The sequence below is a fragment of the Dromaius novaehollandiae genome, chromosome 22 (assembly GCF_036370855.1).
Source record: "Dromaius novaehollandiae isolate bDroNov1 chromosome 22, bDroNov1.hap1, whole genome shotgun sequence".
In the NCBI taxonomy this organism is placed as follows: Eukaryota; Metazoa; Chordata; class Aves; order Casuariiformes; family Dromaiidae; genus Dromaius; species Dromaius novaehollandiae.
In genome coordinates this window covers 10,882,761-10,905,008 of record NC_088119.1, presented here as the reverse complement: position 1 = coordinate 10,905,008, position 22,248 = coordinate 10,882,761, and the positions used below count along the sequence as shown (strand labels likewise).

General features: G+C 50.9%; 4 protein-coding genes across 6 annotated transcripts in view; 3 read left to right on the top strand and 1 right to left on the bottom strand.

Annotated features, from left to right (window-relative positions):
* ACLY (ATP citrate lyase) overlaps nt 1-910 on the top strand; it is a 32,531-nt gene extending 31,621 nt beyond the window's left edge. For all 3 annotated transcript variants that reach the window (XM_064524765.1, XM_064524766.1, XM_064524764.1), the window contains one exon: nt 57-910. In XM_064524765.1, the coding sequence (XP_064380835.1) occupies nt 57-151 (95 nt within the window). In that variant the 3' untranslated portion in view covers nt 152-910. The remainder of the gene's footprint in view (nt 1-56) is intronic.
* A 1,016-nt stretch (nt 911-1,926) lies between these two features.
* KLHL11 (kelch like family member 11) lies at nt 1,927-8,259 on the top strand. Its single transcript, XM_026115765.2, has 2 exons — nt 1,927-2,446; nt 2,535-8,259. Exons 1-2 carry the CDS (start codon nt 1,959-1,961, stop codon nt 4,129-4,131), a joined length of 2,085 nt encoding a protein of 694 aa, XP_025971550.2. The 5' UTR covers nt 1,927-1,958; the 3' UTR covers nt 4,132-8,259.
* Nucleotides 8,195-14,068, bottom strand: KLHL10 (kelch like family member 10). Its single transcript, XM_026115764.2, has 5 exons — nt 13,095-14,068; nt 12,235-12,724; nt 11,010-11,627; nt 10,133-10,282; nt 8,195-8,839 (listed from the first exon to the last, which is right to left on the bottom strand). Exons 1-5 carry the CDS (start codon nt 13,280-13,282, stop codon nt 8,465-8,467), a joined length of 1,821 nt encoding a protein of 606 aa, XP_025971549.1. The 5' UTR covers nt 13,283-14,068; the 3' UTR covers nt 8,195-8,464.
* A 30-nt stretch (nt 14,069-14,098) lies between these two features.
* Nucleotides 14,099-20,921, top strand: NT5C3B (5'-nucleotidase, cytosolic IIIB). The gene is made up of 9 exons (XM_026115767.2): nt 14,099-14,204; nt 14,820-14,918; nt 15,545-15,614; nt 16,139-16,185; nt 16,676-16,761; nt 17,451-17,540; nt 18,728-18,890; nt 20,074-20,274; nt 20,415-20,921. Exons 1-9 carry the CDS (start codon nt 14,202-14,204, stop codon nt 20,523-20,525), a joined length of 870 nt encoding a protein of 289 aa, XP_025971552.1. The 5' UTR covers nt 14,099-14,201; the 3' UTR covers nt 20,526-20,921.
* Nucleotides 20,922-22,248: the final 1,327 nt, after the last annotated feature.

Genomic DNA, 22,248 nt, shown 5'->3' with positions numbered 1-22,248 from the left:
TAAGATTAAGAGGACCAGAAATTTTGATCTTGTCACATAAGACCCTTTTGTTTTAGGACACTACCTGGATCAGAAGAGATTGAAGCAAGGTCTCTATCGTCACCCATGGGACGACATATCCTATGTTTTACCAGAGCACATGACTATGTGAGAACAAGTAGTATTGCCTCAGAACGTCACTTAAAGAAGTCAGAAGCCTGCACAGAGGACAGCTACAAATGGGACTTTGATGCGTAAAGGCCATTGGTATATAGACATTATGAGCTGCCTAGTCAAACTGTGCAAAGCAACTGTCTTGTAACAGAAACTTACTCAAAAACCAAAAGTTGTGATATTCCATGTTACCTGCTCTATTTAATACTTGGAAGCAGCTGAACTCTCTCATCCTTTTATTTTTTTCTACCCTTCTTGTGTGTTTCCAGAAAAGTTTTTAAAGGTTTTGGGGGGAGTTTTGCTCATGAATTTGTGTGAGATCCATTAGTCTAAGCTGTAACTTTCCTGATAAAGGGAAAGTGCACATCCATGTATCATTCCCATAAGCTATGACTTGAGATGTTTTTTGTCTGTTGGTTGGTATTCAGTTTGAGTACTGTGTGTTCATCTTCACAGTCTAATCGTACCCTGAATAGTGGGACCACTGCTGACTTATAACCAATGTTACTCAAACTCTGGTGTAGTAGTTTAAAGTGTAGAGTTGTAACATATACTACTGTTAAAACTGTGAAACTACATGTATTCCAGTGTCTGTATTTATGCAAACAACTTCTCATTTACTATTAGATTGCTGGTATGTGGAATGTCAGTCTCCCACGTTATCTGCAGATGGAAAAATAATCTCGGTAATAACTTCAGCATCCTACTTGTCTGTGTATTGTAACCTAACTCAAATAAATGATACACTAATAACTTACCTGTCTGTTCTTTTTTTTAAAAAAAAAAACCTTCTGAAGAATGACCCGAAGTGTTTCTATGTAGATCTGTGACAAATTTGGATACAGCTGTATAGCAAAATGCCAAAAATCAGAGCAGTTATTCCCATTAGGAGGGGAGTACAGCTTACTATATTCTGTCAAGTTTCAGCATGGGTCAAGAGGTGAAATGGCAGCCTAGAGAAGAAGTAAGAAAGAAATTTGTGTAATTGCTATAATGTGACACAATAGTCAAGGGACAGTGTCATGCTGTAGAGTAAACCTGAAATAAGCAAGTACAGATCACTTTATAGTTAACAAAAAATCTGAGCTCCCTAACAGGAAAAATAGGTACCTTAATCAGGTGTCTTAAGTGCATTCCTCAAATTATGTCCCTTCACTGCAACCCTTCCTGAAAGAGCGAAGAGAGAGCAGATCAAGAGGACAGCTTGAGACTTCAAGAAGAGGCTGAAGGGGGTATGTATTTGTGTGGAGTGATGGTGTCTGCAGTACCTGGGGCGTTAAGTGAAGGCAGCGTTAACGGGGCAGAGGCAGAGACCTGCCCTAGGCAGCAGGGAGATCCCAGGAAGGAGAAAGGTGCTGGGTCAGGGCCCCGCTCTTGGGGCTGCCCCCGGCTTCCCCTGGTGCCTCCTGAGCCGTTTTCTCCCGTTTCTCAGTAACCGGCACGAGCAGGCGCTGCCCCGCCGCGGGAGCGGGAGGGCGGGCAGGGAGCGCGGCCCCCTCCCTCAGGCGCCGCCGCAGCATCGACCCCACCACAGGGACGAGCGGGGCGGAGGGACTCGCTTGTCGCCTCCCGGGACGCCCCTGGGCCCTCTCGGGTAACGAGCAGGCGGCCGCGGGCCGGGACGGACAAGCGAGGCCTCCAGGCGCCGCCGCCGGGGCCGGGGCCCGGGCTCGCCCCGCCCTGGCGCCGCCCGGCCCCGCCGCCATTTTGCCGCCCGCTGCGTCTGGCCGCGAGGGGGCAGCGCCGCTCTGACGTCACGCGCCTCCCCTCTGCCGCGCGCGCGCTGCTCCGCCCCCCGCCCGGCCATGTCGGACAAGATGGCGGCGGCCTCCCCGCAGCCGCAGCCGGGCCCCGGGCCGCCGCCGGGGGAGGCGGAGGGCGGCGGCCCGCGCGGCGGCGGCGGCGGCGGCGGCGGCGGCGGGGCGGACGGGGAGGCGGAGGCGGAGGAGTTCGGGTGCCCGGCGCACTGCGCGGACCTGGCGTGGCGGCAGAACGAGCAGCGCCGCCACGGCCTCTACTGCGACATCACTCTGGCCTTTGGCGGCGGGCGGCCCGGGGCGGCCCGCGAGTACCGGGCGCATCGCTCCGTCCTGGCCGCTGCCACTGAGTACTTCACGCCGCTGCTCTCGGGGGGCTTCGCGGAGTCGCGCTCGGGCCGCGTGGAGCTGCAGAAGTGGAGCTCGGAGGGCGGCCCCGACCCCGACACGGTGGAGGCCGTCGTGGGCTTCATGTACACCGGCACCATCCGCGTCAGCCCCGGCAACGTCCACGAGGTGCTGGAGATGGCCGACAGGTGAGCGCGGCCCAGCCCAGCCCGGCCTCCCGCGGCCCGGCCTCCCCGGCCCCCGCCGCAGCCTCACCCCTGTTTGTTTCTTCTGCAGGTTCCTGCTGATCCGGTTAAAAGAGTTCTGTGGAGAGTTTCTGAAGAAGAAGCTCAATCTCTCCAACTGTGTGGCAGTTCACAGCCTAGCCCACATGTACTCCTTGAACCAGCTGGCCCTCAAAGCTCAGGACATGATCCGGAGGAACTTCCACAGAGTGATCCAGGATGAGGAGTTCTATACTCTGCCCTTTCACCTCATCAGGGACTGGCTCTCGGACTCAGAGATCACAGTGGACTCTGAAGAAATCCTCTTTGAGACTGTCTTGAAGTGGGTTCAGAAGAATCCTGATGAAAGAGAGAGGTACTTTGAAGAACTCTTTAAAGTGCTTAGGTTGTCACAGATGAAACCCACTTATCTTACTCGCCACGTCAAATCTGAAAGGCTGGTATCCAGCAACGAAGCCTGTGTCAAGTTAGTGTCCGAAGCAGTGGAAAGTCACGCCTTGCGGTCTGAGAACTTGCAGTCTGGTAACCTACAACATTCCACTAGTCCTCTAGCATCGTTGCCTCGCTTTGGGCAAAATATGGATGTCATTATGGTGATTGGTGGTGTATCGGAGGGAGGCGACTACTTGAGTGAGTGCGTGGGGTATTTCATTGATGAGGATAGGTGGGTGAACTTGCCACACATACACAATCATCTTGATGGGCATGCGGTTGCTGTGACAGAATCTTACGTTTACGTGGCTGGCTCCATGGAACCAGGATTTGCCAAGACTGTTGAAAGATACAATCCAAACAGAAATATTTGGGAGCAAGTCTCAAATTTAATAACCAGAAAGCATTCTTTCGGCCTTACCGAAGTTAAAGGAAACTTGTACAGTATCGGTGGACATGGCAATTTCAGTCCTGGCTTTAAAGATGTAGCCATTTATAATCCCGAGCAAGACAAATGGCTTAACCTGGAATCAGCACCAACGATTCTTCGTGATGTCAAAGCTATTTCTGTAGAAGATCGGTTTGTTTATGTTGCTGCTCGTACCCCAGTTAACAGTGATAGCGAAGATGGATTGAGGGCGATTATTGTCAGATATGATGCTGAAACAAGGCAATGGCAAGATGTGGAGTCTCTGCCACTTATTGATAACTACTGCTCTTTCCAAATGTCTGTTGCTAACACAAACTTTTACCATACAGCATCCTGCTGCCCCAAGAGTTACCCTATTGATAATGAAGAAGCTAAGATAAAGATATCTGGCAGGGCCTCAGACGAAATACTTGAAAGTTTACCTCCAGAGGTTCTTAGCATTGAAGGGGCAGCTATCTGTTACTATAAAGACGATGTTTTCATCATTGGGGGGTGGAAGAACAGTGATGATATTGACAAGCAATACCGGAAAGAGGCATATCGTTACTGCGCTGAGAGAAAGCGCTGGATGCTTTTGCCTCCTATGCCTCAGCCTCGCTGTAGAGCAACAGCCTGCCATGTGAGAATTCCTTTCAGATGCTTGCAGGGAACACAAAGATATCCTATGCCACAAAATCTGATGTGGCAAAAAGATAGAATAAGACAAATGCAGGAAAGACAGATGCAGGAAATACACAGACACTCTCTAAGCTTACGAAGAATGCCACGCTCTCAGATTGAATGCTAGTTTCCAGAGTATCGCTCCTGATTAATCTGATTTAACAAATACTGTACTAAGCCATTTTTTAAGGCTTGATATGTTTCTATAAGATATTGAGATTTGATTGGGTTCGATGCATAAAAATAGCATCTCTTTATTAAATATTGAAAATTAAGAAGCTCAGAAGTTGAGGATGGATAGGAATTAAGAAACCCTCTGAATCCAAATGTATTACCTATCGTGCCCAGGGAAAAGCTGGTTTCCTATTAATGGGCTGCGGAATATCTCCAGGAACATTAGATCTGTTAATTCTCTCTTCAGGTCTTTGTTTTCAAAGATTTATGTAGAGTTAGTCTAACAGTTCTGTTTTGAAAATCAAAAATCTCTATCTTAATAATTTAGTGGTTACATTTGAGTATGTTACAGTTGAGTAACAGTGTGCTGAAAGCACCTGTTTTATTTGCACTTATATATTGACATTCCTTTGATTCTCTCCTCAGTGGCTAAACTTCACATGTAATTGGTGTTAGTGCACTCAGCTTTCCCGAGTTGGAAGCACGTGCAATGGTTAAATATCTGTTTATGAAAACAAAAGCACAATCTTTCTTTATAAAATTACTTCAGAATGTTTCTATATATATTAAATATTTTGTATCTGTATAGTGTAGAAAGGCTGCAGAGTTTGCTTATAAACAGATGATTGGTAGAACATCAGACACTTGCGAAAATCGAGAACTTGAGGCAGCAGATTTTTCCAGGTATATCTGGAGATGCTTTGAGTTTGTCTTTGACAGCTTCATTAGAAACTTAGTCAACAATCAGCGTGATAAAAAGAGTGGAAACAGCAAAGTAGCCACCTGTCAAAGTAGACTGTTCCCTTCTAAAGTCAGAGTGGATTAATAAGAATGGGATTATTTCACAGTAATATATTAAAACCTAAGCAACTTGTAGATCCTTTCTCAAATGTTGCACTCCTTTAATTCCAGTGAAAACGTGATTGAAAGAACCCCCATGAACCTGTTTCCAGCCTCTCTTTGACAATCAATACTTTTTGCCTTCAGTATACTTTCCCTAGAAACTCACAGTAGCTGTGCCACAGTGCTCCTTAACAAATTAGCACTTAGTGTTTCTCTTGAAGGGAGATAGTTGGCTCTTGATGTACTGATGATGAGAAGATTTTTTAGAGGCATTTGGGTTTTCGCCGTCTCTAAATGGTTGTGTTTCCCCACTTAGTGTGGTTGTGGGATTTAAGCTGATGGTGATAAAATGGAGCTATTTAGATACCTTTGGGAATTTTGAGGAGATTTTGTGTAAATCGGTGCCCTGGTTGGCTCTGGTTTGCTTACTGTAATACTCCCAAGGAACAGCATATCGAGTATTTCCTTTAGAGTATCACTGCCTCTAAGTTAACTGTCCCACTGAACACTCCTTCTCCATGGTCTGAAGAGCTCCAGGAGGTTTTGGTTACTTGTGGATTCAGTGCTTCCTTCCTACCTCCTTTTCTTCCCCATCCTTCCCTCTATTTGAATGTTCCAGGTTTTCACTTGCAGCCAAACTCAGGATCTTAGGGAAGGGAAAGGGAGGAATAACCAGGGTGTTCCAAAATTCATGTAGATAAACATTGTTGAAAAAGCTGTTTACTGTCTTTGGTTCATATGATAATTTGCTGGGGTCTTTGCTGTGGGCAACTTCTTTGCAGAAGAACTTCTCAACATTTTTTTAATTGTTTAGCTTTCTGAACTGATACTTCTCATTTTCCAATTCAGCAGGCAACCTAGATCATATCTGAAACACTGGGTAAGTCTTTCAACTACATAATTTGTACCGGTTTCTCTAATGTGTGCATCCTGTCATGCTCCACTTTGCAGTTCACTTGACACTCTGATATCAATAACTTGCCTTGTTGTAATAGAATAATCTAGCCTTGGGTTTTTTATCTTGAAAATCTAACAGTTCAGTCTCGATTTACTCATCTGTAGTAACCTTGTTGTATTTTATTTGCCTGTGGGATTGCTGTGCAAGGGCAGATTAAATTGTGTGAGGCTGGCCTAATGCAAGAGAGGAAATGGATAAGCTTGTTCAGGTTTAAGGCTGATGTTCAAAAGTGACTGTTGCTGAACAGCCTGCATGAGCTGATTGGTAAGGTGTTAATGAATTGAGTTTGGCAGATAGATGAGTTCTTGCAGATTTGGCTGGAGCAGTTTAAGAATTACTGCCCCTACAACACAGTTGGTGAATGGAATGTGTGAAAAAGCCTCACAGCTTCCTTACGAAATCCACTGATTTAACCTAAACTTATCAGAGCTGAATTTAAGATACCTTACCAGACTTTACACGGAAGCAGCTGAGAAGAGTTCATATATTTCATTCCACTGACTTTCCTCTAGGATTTTTAACTAGCCGTTGGAGGATACTAGTATGTCAAACCACCACAGCTCTGTCAAAGCCCTTATGTAGTCTGCTGATAAATTTTGCAGGGGGAAATATCAAGATTATTGTTTCAATTGGAACATGAGCTAAATAGTTTCAAGTGTGGCAGTATGCAAGAAAGTTAGAGCTACAAGAACAAGCTTTTTGCAGTCTTTTTCTAAGCAAAGTTGGTATTTGCATTTACCGTGAGAACTTTTTGCCAACATACAAGTTGTATAGTTTACTAAAGACATTCCACTTCAAAGATTATGTCAAAGTAACTTCATAGCTGGTCAGTTTAACTTGTGAATGCCAGCCATGGTGCTGTATGTGATGCACTGTATCTCTCTTTGTATGTTCGGTTTGCATGGTGAGTCGTGGGCACTGTGAACATAATCAGTTTGCTCTAACTTTTGCTATGCCAGTTCTATGGAACTTTTAAGTAGTTGGATATTTTAGCCTTGACTTTAAGTGGACCAATTGCATTGCACGCCGTTTTTAACTGACAAGTCTAACTATCCATTGAATCAGATGCAGATGTTCAGAAAAATTGAATTACTGACTGTGGAAGTAATTTAACCCACTCACTTGTGAATCATGTAACAAATTCCTTGTGGCCCTTGCCTGCTGTAGCTTGCTGGGTATTTATAAAATGCACCTATAAGCAAAAGCCTGGAAATTCCTTCACTGTGTCTATAGTGGCTAGCTAAATGTCAATAAGATCCTAGTGTGTATTCAGCAAGTATAACGAGGCTGACTTCTGGCCTTCCCGATGTAAAAGAACATGAGATGGAGTGTTTCTTCTCCTTATGACAATCATACCTCTATAACTGTACTAAATATGTGCCATGAAATGCATGTTTCATATCCTGTCTTTCTGTTCAAAATATTAGTGAAGTAGGACACATCCTGCCCTGCACTAGGCTGGTAATGTAATCATTTCTAGGTGCCATATATGTACATAATATTTTATAACAACCTCAATACTCTGTTAGTATACTGTTTTTGTACGTATTTTTTAATAAGATTTCCTCTTGCACATAGTAAGACACTACTCTGGAAATACAGAAAATATGCCAACTTTTTAAGCATGCATTCTGAATATTATCCCAAGTATTCTGCTATGCTCTTTCACTATCATTTTTTCTGCATTACAATAAATGTTAAGATCAGAACTATTGCCTCAACTTGTGTGTCACAGAACACCTTGATCATTATTGTCAAACTGAGTCGCAACAAATAGCGACTTTTTAGAAGGTTATTTTTAACTTGACATTGTAATAGGATGTTGTAGCATTCAATGGGCTTAAAAAAGCAAGCTGAAAATAAGTGTTTTATGGCTTAGATTTATTTTCAGCTAGGTCCTTGTTGTGTTAGAATATATATCATATCTCTAACGTCCTAAGTGGAAGTCTGCTAATACAGGTGCTCCTGAGGATCTAATCCTGTTAATACGAATGTAAAATACAGAACTAACTAGATGTTTGAAGAGCATTAATAGTCAGATACTCCTCATAGGTCCATGTCACTGGATCACGGCAGCTGTACTCTCCTGTCAATATTAATGTAGACTTCAACACATTGCTTGGGCAAGCAGCACTCCTGTACTTACTTCCAGTAAGGTAAAGTAATATCCGTGTGTAGGCTGTTTGAAACAAATGCTACTGTAATGTTCTTTACATTAAATACACTGTACTAAAGTTTATTGTAATAAGTGACTTAAATAAACCTTTTATTTCTCTAGCATTGTGTTGTACATTGTGCCTTTTATTTTTTTAAGGTGCTACTTAGGCTGTAACTGACACCTCTAAATCACAGATTTTGTGGCTCCAGAAAATGAAAGCTTTAAATACTAATTATTCTTTTGGGCTTGTATCAGTTGTTTTTATTTTAGAATAAGTGAATACATTCACTTCCTGCTTAGAAGACTTTATTAGCTAAGTAGAGCTGTTCAGACAGGTAGGGTACTTGTTGAAGAAGTGTACTTGACTTCATCGCGCTGCGACGATTCCACGTAGTTGTCTCGTCTGGCAGCGTACTCCCCAACGTTAGATAGTCCCGGCACCACACAGCAGCTCAAGGCACTGCGGTATATGCTCATGTCGTGAGCATCGTACCACTCATCCGTTTTTTCATCATAACACTCGACATTGAAAGTGGTAGTAAAACCATTAAAGCCGCCAACCACAAACAGGAGGTCATCCACCACTTCAATGCCGAAGTTACTGCGAGGATTGAACATGGTGGGGATTGTACGCCACGTGTTGGCAAGGGGGTTGTAGGCTTCTGCGCTCCGAAGTCGGTTGGCTCCATCGAATCCGCCTACCTGGAACGTCAAAGGATCAGGATTGAAATAGGCCTTTCCTCCCTGCGAGGGTAGCTGAGTTGTCCTGCACACATTTAGGATTTTAACTTGTCCTGTTTCACTGACTTAGTTTGAGTATTGCTGAGAGCACATGTTCTCAAAGTGTTAAAATGCTGTTTGCTTATTGCCGGTTACTCCCTTGGTCTTTCTGGATATAGCAAAAATACTTCTTGCAACTGTCAGGTTTTATACTTTTACAGAGTTTAAATGCTGTACAAGGACAAGCTACACAGGACCAAGCAAAAGCACCAAATTGCATGAGTGATTACAAGGTTAAGTACTCAAACTTGAAGGTCTTCGCATATATTACAACAATTCCTAGTTACTTAGTTTAAGTTGGTCTCCTTTTTTCATTTGAGATACATAACTTTATGGAACAATGGTAGGTAAGTTAACTAAATTTTTCTGCCTTCTAATGAGATCTGAATGTTTTAGTAACTGTAAGTGCCAGGATTCTCACTTGGCATTAATTTTTCCTGATTAATTTCTCAGTGTTAAATCATGTATGCTGCTTTTACAGAAGATGACCAATTTCACAAGCTAGAATTCTGAACTTCGACTTTTTAAGTTGTTTGTGTGGGTTATGTTACAGATTAAGTGAATAAACCCCAAAACTTCTGGTGTATGCCATACTGCAATGTATTAAGACTGCTATTTGAGAAGTCTGATTTCATTGTGGGTTAGTGATATAAATGTTTGGTCTCAGTGTGGCTCTTCTGATGGACTACTGTGTTTTTAAAAGAATGCATTGAATTTCTGCACTGTCCTGAACAGCAGCAGCAGCAATATGTGTTTAGTGGCTGTTTATGGTTTTTTGTGAGAGGGTTCTTTCACTGAAGTTATGTAGGAGGTTGGGGAGAGTAGGCAAAAGAAGACTGGGGAATAGGGAGAGAAATCCTGTGTGGCCACAAACTATGTAGAGCTAGCTTGAAGGCTGGGAGGTAGAATCAGAAAGCCACTAAATCAGCAGCGGACCGTTTTTTCTGTTAAAACCATTTCTTGGCTGCAACTGCTGAAAAATTTTCCACAGATTTTTCATAATGAAACGTGTGCAGATTACAACATTCCCAGGAGGTCTCAGCCATTCTTGCTAAGATTCGCTTCCCTAAATCTCACTTGCAAGTAAACAGCTAGCCTGGAAATCAGTCTAGGAAAAGCAGCTTAGCAGAGCTTAGGTATGTTTTTTTTAAAAAGAAAAAGCGAGCACCACAAGTGCTAGGTGCTGTTACGGCAGAGGTACCACTTCCACCTTACCGCGTACACGTGTTCTCCGTATGCAATCACGCCTATTCCACTTCTTCTGCTTCTCATTGGTGCTATCAGGGTCCATTGATTGGTTTTGGCATCATATACTTCCGCTGTGAAAAGGCATTCATTTCCATTGAACCCACCACAGATATAAACCTGTTTACAAAGAAACAAAATGTGGGCAAGGTATTTATATTATCGGTGGGAAAATACTGAGCCAGGCCATTTTCTCCTAGGTGTACGTTGTGTGGGTTTGTGGGGGCTTTGGGGGGTTTTGGGGGTTTTTTTGTTTTTTTTTTTTTTGTAGGAGTAGACCTGTCGTTTAGGGTTTGTATTAATACAAGTGCGGTGAGTTATCCAGGGCAGCAGAGTTTGGACCTTCTGTTTCCTGAGCTGCGAGAAGCATGAAGACACGGTGTTTGACCTGTGGCCGGGAGAAGTATCATCCAGCAGCGAGTGGGCTGTCGGCGTAAGCAGCTCTGGAAGAGCACTAACGCTCCCATCCGCCCCTCTGCCTTGCTAGTCGGTTGTTGCATCTCAGAGAATTTGGTATCTGCAGCACCGGGACCTCGTGCGTAAGGTTTACATGAACTTTTTTCCTCTCTATTTTAATGATTTGTCTTAAGCAGAGCATTTGTTACGTTTCCCACAGCTCCCCTGTCTATCCTAGCTAGATGCTGGGTGGTAGCGGTGTCAAGTACGTGGCCCGGCGGAGCCTGAGCTCCGTGACCGTCCCTGCTGCAATACGTGTCACAAGAAACGACAAGGCACTTGCTCGTTGCGTGATGCTGTGAGCTGATGTTTAAGCTTGGTTCCTTGTCCTGCTCACCAGAAGGGAACACTCCAACCTTAAGAGTCCTCAATACTGTCAAGGTGGTTTTACCTTTTCATGCAGAGTGGTTGCACTAGCATCGCTCCTCTGCTCGTGCATGGGTGCGATCAGCGTCCACTGGTTCGTCTCCGGCTCGTACCGTTCGGCAGTGTTGAGGCGCACGTAGCCATCAAACCCCCCCATGGCGTAGATGAAGCTGTTGAGAACAGTGACACTGACGTAGCAACGCCGCGAATGCATGGGCGCAACCTGGTGCCACGTTTTCTTGAGTGGGTCAAACCGCTTGACGCTGTTAAAATAATCCACGCTGTCAAATCCTCCGATAACGTAGACGTAGCCTTTCAAGTAAGCAGCGCCGTGGTAGGCACGGGGGCTTTCCTGCTGACACGTGACGTTCACCCACTTGTCTGCGCGGGCATCGTACGTCTCGATGGCGTTAGTGGGGCTCCCCCCGCTCCAGCCACCGATAGCAAACAGGATGGCAAAGGGCAGGCGAGGCCGAGTGAGGGGGTTAGTAAAATCGGAATTAGAGGGACCGTTCATGTTGAGGTCATACATTGCTTTCAGGGCGTTTATGATGACAGGTTTGCATTCCTCGCTGTCCTTCACATAGTCATGCATTTTAACATTGTTCATGAAGTATTCCGCATGCATCAACGCCAGTCGAACCTGGAAAAGGTAAAAGGAGGTTAGGCTGATGCTTTACAGCTTGGCATCCTCCACGCATATATCCAACTCCGGATGGTTTTGATTTCGGACAGGTTAGCGCAAGCATCTAAAGCTGAGGGAGAATTAAATGTGTCGTTTTTAGCCAGTCCAGAAAGTGGTACGCAAGGACAGCTGATCTGATTTCACTGAGGGAGTCTGCTACTTCTTTGGCATGCTGCTTTCCTGCGGGCAGACTGAAACTGCTGTTTGCATAGCGTAGCTTGTCTAGCCAAGCACTCATCAGCTTTGCGTACGCAGAGACGATGTTGTCCCGTGTGCTCTCTGGACCCTCCTGGATGTGAGGAGTGATCAGTCCTAAGCTCTAAACGTGGGGGATGCACCTAGAGCGTATGGCCCAGCCCCGGCCCAGGCTCTGCGGCCAGCGGCCCGGCGTACCAGCAGCGCGGCAGCCTGAGGCCTCCCTTCCCTGCGATCGCAGTGTTCGGGCACTGCCGTTTCCTCCATTTTAGGAAAGAATAGCCAAGCTCCTCTCACCTCGGCTGCGCAGCACCTGGCTCTCCAGTGCCACCTGGGAGCGAAAGAGAAACGACATGGTGACAACACTGACCTTCCGCAGCAAGACAGCGACGTACTGCTTTCTGTTCGCGGGATCGTGAGAAATCCACTTCACGATGGCCTCAAACACTGCGTCTTCTTGTCTCACGTTCAGCTCATCTTTCTCGATGATGTCTTTTAACTCGCTGGCGGAGAGCTCGAGGAACTCTGCGGACACCTTGGCCATCTCCTCGAAGTTGTGTAGGATGAACATGTAGGCTGTCTGTCGCAGCTCAGGACAGTGGTAGTAATCTGTGAATCTGCAAATGCCGATGCAATTTTCCAAGCACAGCTGAGACTTTAAGAATTCACAGCAGCCTCGGATGATCCCCATGATGTTGAACTGGTCTGCTGCAGCCAGCAAGCTTTCAACGTTGTCAGCGGTGACCGGCACCGTCCTGGTGTAGGCGTACTCGATAATTAGCTTCATCATGTCAGGGGAAATGCCAGGGATGTTATACACTCTCTTCTCTGTGTTGTTCCAGCCGCTGGTAAACAAAGCCCTGAAAAAACGAAGCAGTGCTGGGGGTAAAGGCAGCCTTGCTCTGCTAAAGCCGACCCCCTCCAGGCAGAGAGCAGCGGGGGGAGCAGCCACCCTGCTTCAGCAAGGATACCAACGAGTAATGGGGGGGGGGGGGGGATTAAAGCAGGAGGGCAGGCTGGTGGCACACCCCAGCCCTGTGCCATGCCTGCGGGCTTGTGTCAGACCCCGTCCCCAGAGCCGTTGCTAAACATTGGCTTGTGGCTTAATTCTGGCGTCCAGGCAGATACCAGGACCACGGATAACTGCTGGATTAGAGGTGTAGTGCTGAGGTCAGGTTACGGCTATGCGGTATAGTCCCCGCCCCCCCTCGACTTGTTTCAAGCACTGACCTAAAATAGGGACTGCAGCTACACAGGATGTTCTTGTGAGCATTGAATTCAAAACCATGGACTTTGATGATCACATCACAGAGCTTTCCTTCCAGGCGAAGTTCATTGAAGACCGTGCAAGCCATAGCGCTCATCTTCCTCTCCATGTGGGGGGGGGAATGCCCCGCGGACGCCGAGGTGTCATCCATGCCTAAGCCCGAGGCAGCGGAAGGAACTTCTCTCTGAGGTGATACAGGGCTTTCTGCTTGGCCTCCTGCATCTTCTCTGCGGCTGTTTGGTCCGGTGATTCTGGAACATGTCCGATAATGAGATCACGGAAACGGGGAGGATCTGGAACCTCTGCTGCCCGCAGCCGGGAGCCCGGGACAGCGGGGCTGTAAAGACGCTTCCCTAAGCCCCTCCGTGGGCGACAGGGCCCTGGTCCTTCCCCCTCCCCAGCAGCACGGCTTGATTCCATCTTAAGGTCCTGCGTAATCTGGAGTTCATCTATACACCCCGTGGATCCCTGCTCTGAGCAAGAAAAAACCTCTGTGATTCTTCTGCAACTCTCTAACACGGTTAAGCTCCCCAGCCGCAGGCACCAAGCGCCTCTGGAGTCTTCCCGTGCCAGTCGCGGGCTGGTTAAATGCCAGTGGCGAAGCCACGAGTGTCGTGCCACTGCCTTATCTGCAGGCTGCATCTGCTGCGGAGCCGCAGGAGCGGCCGGTGCCGCGGGGAGCCGGGAGCGCGGCGGCGATGGGGGCCCAGGCGGTTCGGGAAACGGATCTTTTCCGGTAGTGGCTATTTTTTTTTAATGAGTTTTGTGGCAATGCGCAGAGTGTGACTGCGGAAAGCTGTTTTGTTTTTTTTTTTTTAATCTTTATCTCATTTCACTTTCCCTTCCTCTCTCCCGCGCGTGGTGCGGGGAAAACGCAACCGCCGGCGCCGCCGCAGACCCCGGCCCGGGCCCGGGCCCCGGCACCGCCTCCCGCCTCCCGCCTCCCGCCTCCGGCCCCGGCCCCGGCCCCGGCTCCTCCCCGCGGCTGCGCGGCGGCGGCGCGGCCCTGCCCGGGGCGGAGCGGAGCGGAGCGGCCGGAGCGGTGCCGGGGCGAGCGGCGGCGCGGCGGGATGGTGAGCGCCGGGGGCGGGCGGCGGGGATGGAGGTGCGGGATGGGGAGCGGGGAGCGGGGGTTACGGGAGCAGGATCCCGGGGGACGGGGAGCAGGATCCCGGGGGTTACGGGGAGCAGGATCCCGGGGTTACGGGAGCAGGATCCCGGGGGACGGGGAGCAGGATCCCGGAGGTTACGGGGAGCAGGATCCCGGGGGTTACGGGAGCAGGATCCTGGGGAACGGGGAGCAGGATCCCGGGGAATGGGGAGCAGGATCCCGGGGTTACGGGAGCAGGATCCTGGGGAACGGGGAGCAGGATCCCGGGGGTTACGGGGAGCAGGATCCCGGGGGTTACGGGAGCAGGATCCCAGGGGTTACGGGGAGCAGGATCCCGGGGGTTACGGGGAGCAGGATCCCGGGGGTTACGGGAGCAGGATCCCGGAGGTTACGGGGAGCAGGATCCCGGGGGTTACGGGAGCAGGATCCCGGGGAACGGGGAGCACGGCCCCGGGGCAGGGGTGAGGCGAGGAGCGCGGCCGAGGACGCAGAGCACGGCTGGGGATGGGGGTGTCTGTGCCCTGGGAGCGGCGTGGGATATCCGGGACGTCGCTAACGGGGGGGTCTCCTCCTGCAGGTGCCGGAACTGGAGAAAGCCACGGTCCGCATAAAGCACCCGGAGCGTGTGATGGGGATAATCCAGTCCATAAAGGAGCAGGGGATGAACAAGCTGCAGGTACTGCTTGGTGGCCGGTTTGGGTCCGGTGGTGGTGGGGCTGTCCCGGCATCGTGGTGGGGGCGGGCAGGTGACGCATCTGTCCTGCTCGGTGCTTGTCTTCTGCTGCCCACCACTCCTCAGCCTCTCCAGCCGTGACCCGACTGCTCCCAGCACCCTCCTTCAGCGACGCACCATTGATACCATTTTGCAGATGGGAGGCAGAAAGCCCGAGAGGAGAGGGGACAGAGAGCACGCTGCTTTTCCTGCCAGGGCCCAGGCTGGTGGCTCCCCGTCGATGGGCCTTTTTCTCCCCTGTTGTGCGCACTATAAATATTAGCCAACCCCCAGACATGCCCCCTCCACCCATGGCAGTAAGGCAGGGTTATACCTTTTGGTGCTGATAAGAGCGCTGGGGGTGGGAGGGGTGTTGGCTGTCTCAGATGAGGACATCTGCTTCACAGCTGGCAGGAGCGCCGAAGTTTGTGGCCCCAAGCTGCTGCTCTGCTCTGTTGGGAGCCTGTGCTGCCACGTGAGACACCAGGGCTAGAGCTGCTTCCTCGTGGACCCCGCCACCAGCCCTGGCTAGCTGCTTCAGAGAGACAGCACGCCGGGGCACTCAGATTTTGTCTTCTCTTGTCTTCCAGGTCATTTCTGACTTCGACATGACGCTGAGCAGGTTTGGATGCAATGGCAGACGCTGCCCCACCTCGCACAGTGAGTCGAAGCCTTGCCCGCATCTTTGCTGTTGTCATTCTGTTTGTTCTCTGTGTTTGTGTTTTCAGTCTCTGTAGCCTCCTTTTATCTGCCGCCTCCCTCTTTCACCAAGTCCGGCCACTTCACTGTCTTGTTTGTCCTCTCGGTTCAGCTCCAGGCCTCAGCCGTTTCCAGCAAGGGCTGCTGTCTTCTGACTCCGCGTTTCCAAACAGTCCAAACCCGCTGCAGAGACGATCTCCGGCGCGTTCTGCTCCAGCTTCCCAGCTGAGGCCCCCAGATGCTGCTGCTTTTTCCAGTGCTTGTACCCCAAGGCTTGCAAGTGTTGGCTAGGATTCGTAGAAGCAGCCACCACTTCAAGACCCTGCAGTTAACGTGTGCTCAGATCAATGTGCCACAGACGCCTGATTTTCAGGAAGAGCCGACCTGAGATCTTGATCCAAAATAGCTAGCTGCCTTTTAGAAAGCCTGTTTACTATTTCCGTATGTTTCTGGGCTACAACACTGGAATTTTGTTATCTTTGCAGATATCCTTGATAATAGTCGTGTTGTCAGTGAAGACGGCAAGAAGGAGGTAGGTGCTCCTTTGTACGACACTGCTCTTTGTGTCCGTGTGTTTGGCCCCATCACTCCCGGTCGGTGGTTGCACTGGCTCGTGTGACGGGGCAGAGGCGCGTGTGCTGCCCGGACGGAGAGCAGAGCGAGTTTCCAGGCTGTGTTTTAGCCAATGGTAGTGGAGGGGGAAGTTTAAAAGAGAAACTTAATTTGCACGCTCAGCTGCAGATATTTTCGGTCCGGTAAGAAGAGGGTGGATGTTTGTGTATTGATCTGTGTCTGGAGTGCATGACCCAAGATGAGACTGTCAGCCAGGCTGCTGGAGAGTTAACACTTCCCTCTGAGAGCCCCAGGTTTGCTCAAGGGGCAGTTGCTTAGTGAAAGGTTTTTGTGTTTTTTGTTGTTAAGCACGATGCTTTAGGGGAATTTGGAAACACTTTTTGTTCTTTACAGTCTTTTTAGACTTCGTATTCACAGTATATTCTCTTTACATCCGTACAACACTCCAGTTAAAGGATCTGCTGCACTATTACTATCCCATCGAAATTGATCCCGAACGGACGCTGGAGGAGAAATGCCCCCTCATGGTGGAGTGGTGAGTGGTTGCGTGTGGCGAGTTTGTTCTGCAGGGGCAAAAGTTAGAGGGGCAGACTGGAAGAAGGACGGTTCCTCCTGAACCCAAACACGGAGGAGCTTGCTGTGCGGCAGGAGAGATCCCCCTTTAACACACCGTCTTTGCATTTCTTAAGTGCGTGGCCCGGGCTCGCTGGAGAACGTGCCCTAGACCGTGCTGAGTGGGGCCAGTTAAAGAGCAGGTTGGATTCCAAGTCACTGCGGGAAAAAAGCAAAAGCTGGAAATTCTTGGAAAGAGAGGAGGGCTTCCCCTGTTACAGTTACTGGTAATAGATAATGCCTGCAGATGTAGGAGTGGTGGTGCAGGATATGCGGCAGGGACCTGCTTTCACTACGCGCTGGTGCCCGATGTTGCGGGCTGGCTGGTACCCGCGTCTGACAGCACATGCTTGGTAAGAGCTCAGCAGCTAAGACTTGAGGCCTGAAGGGATGTAGCCAAGCAAGACCCACGTTTGTTTTCCAGAGCAGAAAGGTTAGACTGAATACTGTGACCTTGTCCTGGCAACTTCTTGCTCCCAAGGACTGCGTGCGCAATGCGCAAAGCTTGAACTTTCTCCAGAACTGGCAGCAGTACCAGGAAGTTTCTAGCCGTTACCGTCCTGGCTGCCTTACGCGTGGACCCGGGCAGCTCACGCTGGTGCCTTCCCTTAGGTGGAGCAGGGCCCACGACCTCCTGGCGCAGCAGAAGATCCTGAAGGGCGACATAGCCCAGATCGTCAGCGAGTCGGACGTGATGCTGAGGTACTGGCTTGGGGTTCAGCGTGCTGCCTGGGGCTGTCCCTCTCGCTGTGGAAGTCGGTCTCCTGACGGCTCCGTTGCTCTCCTGTTCTTCCTGCTCGCGTCCTCCCGAGTCTGAAGAGCTCAGGGGATGCTCTGAACTGGTTTCTGGTGGTGCAGTTCACCCGCTTGCTTTCACTCCCATCCGCACTCAGTCTGCAAAGCGTGGCAGATGCAAATCTTCCTTCCTTCGTGGGGTTTAGTTTTAGTCACGAAAGAGAGCCTCAGGTCAGCACCACAAGCTGCAACCCGAGCTCTCTCTGAAAGGCTGCTCAGTTCATGGGCGACTCCTTCCCGCTTCCTCGTGTCTGGTCGAGGAGCAGCCAAGGGGACCAGCGGATCGGTGGAGCTCCCTGAACACCTCTTCCAAGCCCTCAGCTGTTTGTAGGATAGGGCAGGGAAGCAGCATGCTCCTGTCCTCTTCCAGATTAGATTTTCTCTCCACTCACTGTGACCAATGGGCTTTATCCAGGCCCTTGACTCGGCATCAAATTTCACCCACAGCACAAAAAGGTTGCACTAAAACTTGCTGTTAAAACCAGCCTTGGCAGTGATTTTCTTAGAACTGGCTTGAGAAGCCTTCGTTTGAGTGAACTTCCAACCGCGGAGAGGAGATAGCTACCCTATGTCCAGGCTTTAATGGACCTGAGCTGCTCTTCTGCCCAGAAACTGTGTGCTGGCAGATTCTGAGGCTGTTACACGGTTTTCTGGTAGTCCGTGCAGCCCAGTCCGACCTGCTGTGGATCTGCAACCCGGTGTTTCCGAAGGAGGTGGTAGCCCAGGCTCACGGGTGCGTGTCCAGGCGTGCTGTGTTGTGACTACGTGTGGGAAGCCGGGTGCTTTCAGGAAACGCTGGGCACGTTGCTCATGTGCTGCGTGTTAGTGTGTAGCGCCCTGCTAGGGCTGTGCTTCAGGAAGAGTCTGATGGTTCTGCTGCACCCTCTCTATGCACAGGAAACATGAGAAGGCCCAAAAGCACTGTGCTTTTTTGCAGAGGTCACGCATGCATTTCCGTTTGGGAAGCCCCAGGCAGAAGTATGAGCCTTGTTGCCAGGCTGAGAGCTTTCCCTGTCCCACCATACGCAAAGCACCTGTCGCTGTGGGCTGAAAGGTGGCAATGTAATACTGCATTTTGGACTTTTCTGCTTTAGGGATGGATTCAATGAATTATTCGACCAGCTGCATAAATACAGTGTCCCCCTGTTCATCTTCTCTGCTGGCGTGGGTGACATCCTTGAAGAAATTATCCGTCAGGCCAATGTTTTCCACCCAAATGTCAATGTGGTATCCAACTACATGGACTTCGATGATAATGTGAGTTTCTGCATCACGTACATGCTGAGAGTCTGCAAAGGGGAGGGGATTGGTTAGAAGTGAATTCAGGGCTGCCAAATGTTTAACAGAGATGCTTCTAGGTTAAAAGCTGTCTGTTAGCACTTCTGAATAGATTTGATCCTTTACCTGGAACTGATCCTTTTCTGGGTCATGGGAGCACCCTAGAGACTAGTCATGGCCCTCCCACCCTGATTTTATTTGGCTTCATGGGTCGCTACCTGCTACCAAAGCAGCTCTCCCGATCGCTAGTGCTGGAGGGTGTTAGAGGTTCCTCTGTTGATACCGTGACGCCGGAGTTGTGTCAAGCGTGAATGAGAGTCCCTGCTACAGAGCGCAGGCAAGGTGGGCAGAAAACGTACTGAAGCCTGAAAAGTCGCAATTCACATTAGAAAATACCAGGCCTCTTGCAGTGAAGGCTTCTGCTGCTGGTGGTGGCGCGTCGGGACAGGCAGTCCTCGGGGCGAGCGTGGGGCAGCGATACGGCGCAGACCTGCTGCCCTCCTGCGGGCCGGGCCCTGCCTTCGGGCTCCTCCGAGCAGCGCCGGGGCAGCGCAGCTCCGTCCACGAGCTGCAGGAGCTCGGTCCTTCGGGTTTGTTCTCATCGTCTGGGAAAGACTTGCCCTGCAGGAAGGGGACTCTCGGGGACCGACTCCATGTGTTTCATGGCCGCTCTGTTGCCGGACTGCTCCGCGGGGTGTCTCGGAGATGGGAGCTGGAGCCCCAGTAGCATCCCAGCCTTTTGCTCCGCGGGGTGTCTCGGAAATGGGAGCTGGAGCCCCGGTAGCATCCCGGCCTTTTGCTCCGCGGGGTGTGTCGGAGATGGGAGCTGGAGCCCCGGTAGCATCCCGGCCTTTTGCTCCGCGGGGTGTCTCGGGATGGGAGCTGGAGCCCCAGTAGCATCCCAGCCTTTTGCTCCGCGGGGTGTCTCGGAAATGGGAGCTGGAGCCCCGGTAGCATCCCGGCCTTTTGCTCCGCGGGGTGTGTCGGAGATGGGAGCTGGAGCCCCGGTAGCATCCCGGCCTTTTGCTCCGCGGGGTGTCTCGGGATGGGAGCTGGAGCCCCGGTAGCATCCCGGCCTTTAGCAGGTTCCAGAAGGGGTGCTGAGGCTGTGGCACGGTGGAGGGATTGCTTTGGGACCAACGTCTCTGTCCCGTTTGCACAGGGAGTCCTCAAGTGTTTCAAGGGACCTCTCATCCACACCTACAACAAGAACCACACCGTTCTCCAGGGCACGGAGTATTTCCAGCAGCTGAGCACGAGGACGAGCATCATCTTGCTGGGGGACTCTATGGGTGACCTGACAATGGCAGACGGTGTTCCCAGCGTGGAGAACATCCTCAAGATTGGCTTTCTCAACGACAAGGTGGGTGCGAGGAGCGGGCTTTGCTTTGTTCCCGGAGACATTTCGTGGTGCAGTGCCTTACTCTCAGCCGCTGCTACTTACAGTCCTCCCCTTTCTGTGTGGTCCTCTCCTCTCCACCCTCCCTGGTGGCTGTGCTGCAGGTGGAAGAGCGGAGGGGGAAGTACCTGGACGCCTACGATATCGTGCTGGAGAGCGACGAGACGCTCGATGTGGTCAACGGGATCCTCCGCTACGTCCTAACTGAGACATGAGCTGGGAGGCCAGTCCCGACTCCGGCCCTTCGGCAAGGTGCCTGGGGAATTACTGTCCTTCCCTGTACAAAGCCGGAGTGGGTCTTCTGGTCCCTGTTCGAATCCGTCCTAGTACCGGGGCAGCTTTCCCTTCCTGCCCCGGCTTCTGTGTGTTGTGCCCATCCTGAACTTCACAAACTGTTGTGTTGGTCCGTCCTGGAACTGGAGGGGTGAGATGGAGAAAGCAAATCGTCCGCTCGCTTCCCCCCAGCTCAGCCCCAGCTCTGCTGCTTCCAGCTCAAGACTTCATCCCGGCCCGCCCTCGAGGCCCCAACAGACCACTTCGCGTTTCGGGTAGAGGCCTCTGTACGTGGCTTCAGCCACTGAGTACAGCAATAAAGATCGTTTGCCGTGGAATCGCTTCGGGGAATTGCACGTGCTGGAAGCAGGTCTGGTCGCTGCTGGGGGCGAAGGCAGAGGGGAAGCAGACGAGCTGGGGGGTCCCTGGCGGCAGCACCGTCGGGTGGAAGCGTGCGCAGAGTTGGATTCGCGGTGGCCCTTGCTGTGAAAAGGCCCTTCTGGTCATTCCCGCTGGTCCGTGGACCTCGTCCGTCGCCGCTTGATAAAGCAAGAAGTAGGTTTGTCTAACAAGAACTGGGCTGGTCGGTTTGGGCAAACTTGCAGCGGCAGCAGCGTGGCTGGGGCCTGAGAGCAGCTTGTTTGGAGCCTGGAGGTGTGGTTTCGGCAGGAAAGGCTAACAGCGCTTTGGTTTTTAAAGGATATTTTAGATAACCACCTTTCTAGCTTAACTGCTGGGCTGATCCTGGCCTCTCAGAGCGGCAATAGAAAGAGGCCCTCTTATTTTTGTGTAGCCTCTGGAAATGGAAATGAAAAGCAAAACTAAGACAACCCTGATTCAGCAAGGGGCAAATTCAGGCCCTTTGCAAGAGAAACTGCTTTCACGTCCCACCCTGGAGCCTCTGCCGCAGGTGGCAGGGACACGTGTTCCTGCAGCGTGAACCATAATAAGGCTGTTTTGGGATCGTTTTCTGTTCCTCGAGGGTGCTGTGGCGTGACCCAGTGCAGGTTCACAGCCCGGTCCCCGTGTGTTTGCGTGGTGGCACCTTCTGGGCTGCTCGTGAGTTGTGGGCTGCTCTGGGTTCGCCCCTCGCCCCGCGGCCGGCTCGCCGGCCTCCGCTTTTCAAGTCGAGCAAATGCAACGTCTGAAGGATGCAGGCTTCGTTCTCTTGGTTGAAATAAAAATGTTAGATAAGGCTGGAAGGTGTGCGGTTTGTATCCGGAGCGTGCGTCGCGCTGCCCGGCTTGGAGGAGCCGGGGCTTGGAGCCGCTCTCGCCCCCGGGGCCGCCACGGGCAACCTGCGTCTCCAGCTCCCCCAGCTCCGCGTCGTCCCCGTCCCCGCAAGAGCCGGTAGCCACGGGGACGTTGCGGGTAGATCGCACCAGACCTCGGCTCTGTGTGACCGTGCCGTAAGGAGCCGTGCCGTGGGCATGTCCGTCCCAGGGCTCTGGAGTGCCTCCAGAGCTGCCGAGACCTTCCAGCAAAGACGCTCTGAATTTTATCTTTCTCTGCAGCCCAGCAGAGCAGGTGCTGGGGCTCGAAAGCTGCCGCCGTGCTGCCCTTCCCCGAAGGGAGGACGAAGGATGCGGGCGAGCCTCGTCCTTGCGCTGCTGCCCAGACACGCGTGGATGTGTCGTTGCAAAGTAACCTGACACAAAGGCAGAC

Coding starts and splice junctions, on each gene's coding strand:
- KLHL11 (XM_026115765.2), top strand. CDS start 1,959: ATGTCGGACAAGATGGCGGCGGCCTCCCCGCAGCCGCAGCCGGGCCCC. Junction 2,447..2,534: donor GTGCTGGAGATGGCCGACAG/GTGAGCGCGGCC, acceptor TTTCTTCTGCAG/GTTCCTGCTGATCCGGTTAA.
- KLHL10 (XM_026115764.2), bottom strand. CDS start 13,282: ATGGATGACACCTCGGCGTCCGCGGGGCATTCCCCCCCCCACATGGAG. Junction 10,283..11,009: donor CAACCACTCTGCATGAAAAG/GTAAAACCACCT, acceptor CTTTGTAAACAG/GTTTATATCTGTGGTGGGTT. Junction 8,840..10,132: donor ACGGAGAACACGTGTACGCG/GTAAGGTGGAAG, acceptor TTGACGTTCCAG/GTAGGCGGATTCGATGGAGC.
- NT5C3B (XM_026115767.2), top strand. Junction 15,615..16,138: donor ACGCTGCCCCACCTCGCACA/GTGAGTCGAAGC, acceptor TTATCTTTGCAG/ATATCCTTGATAATAGTCGT. Junction 20,275..20,414: donor TTGGCTTTCTCAACGACAAG/GTGGGTGCGAGG, acceptor GCTGTGCTGCAG/GTGGAAGAGCGGAGGGGGAA.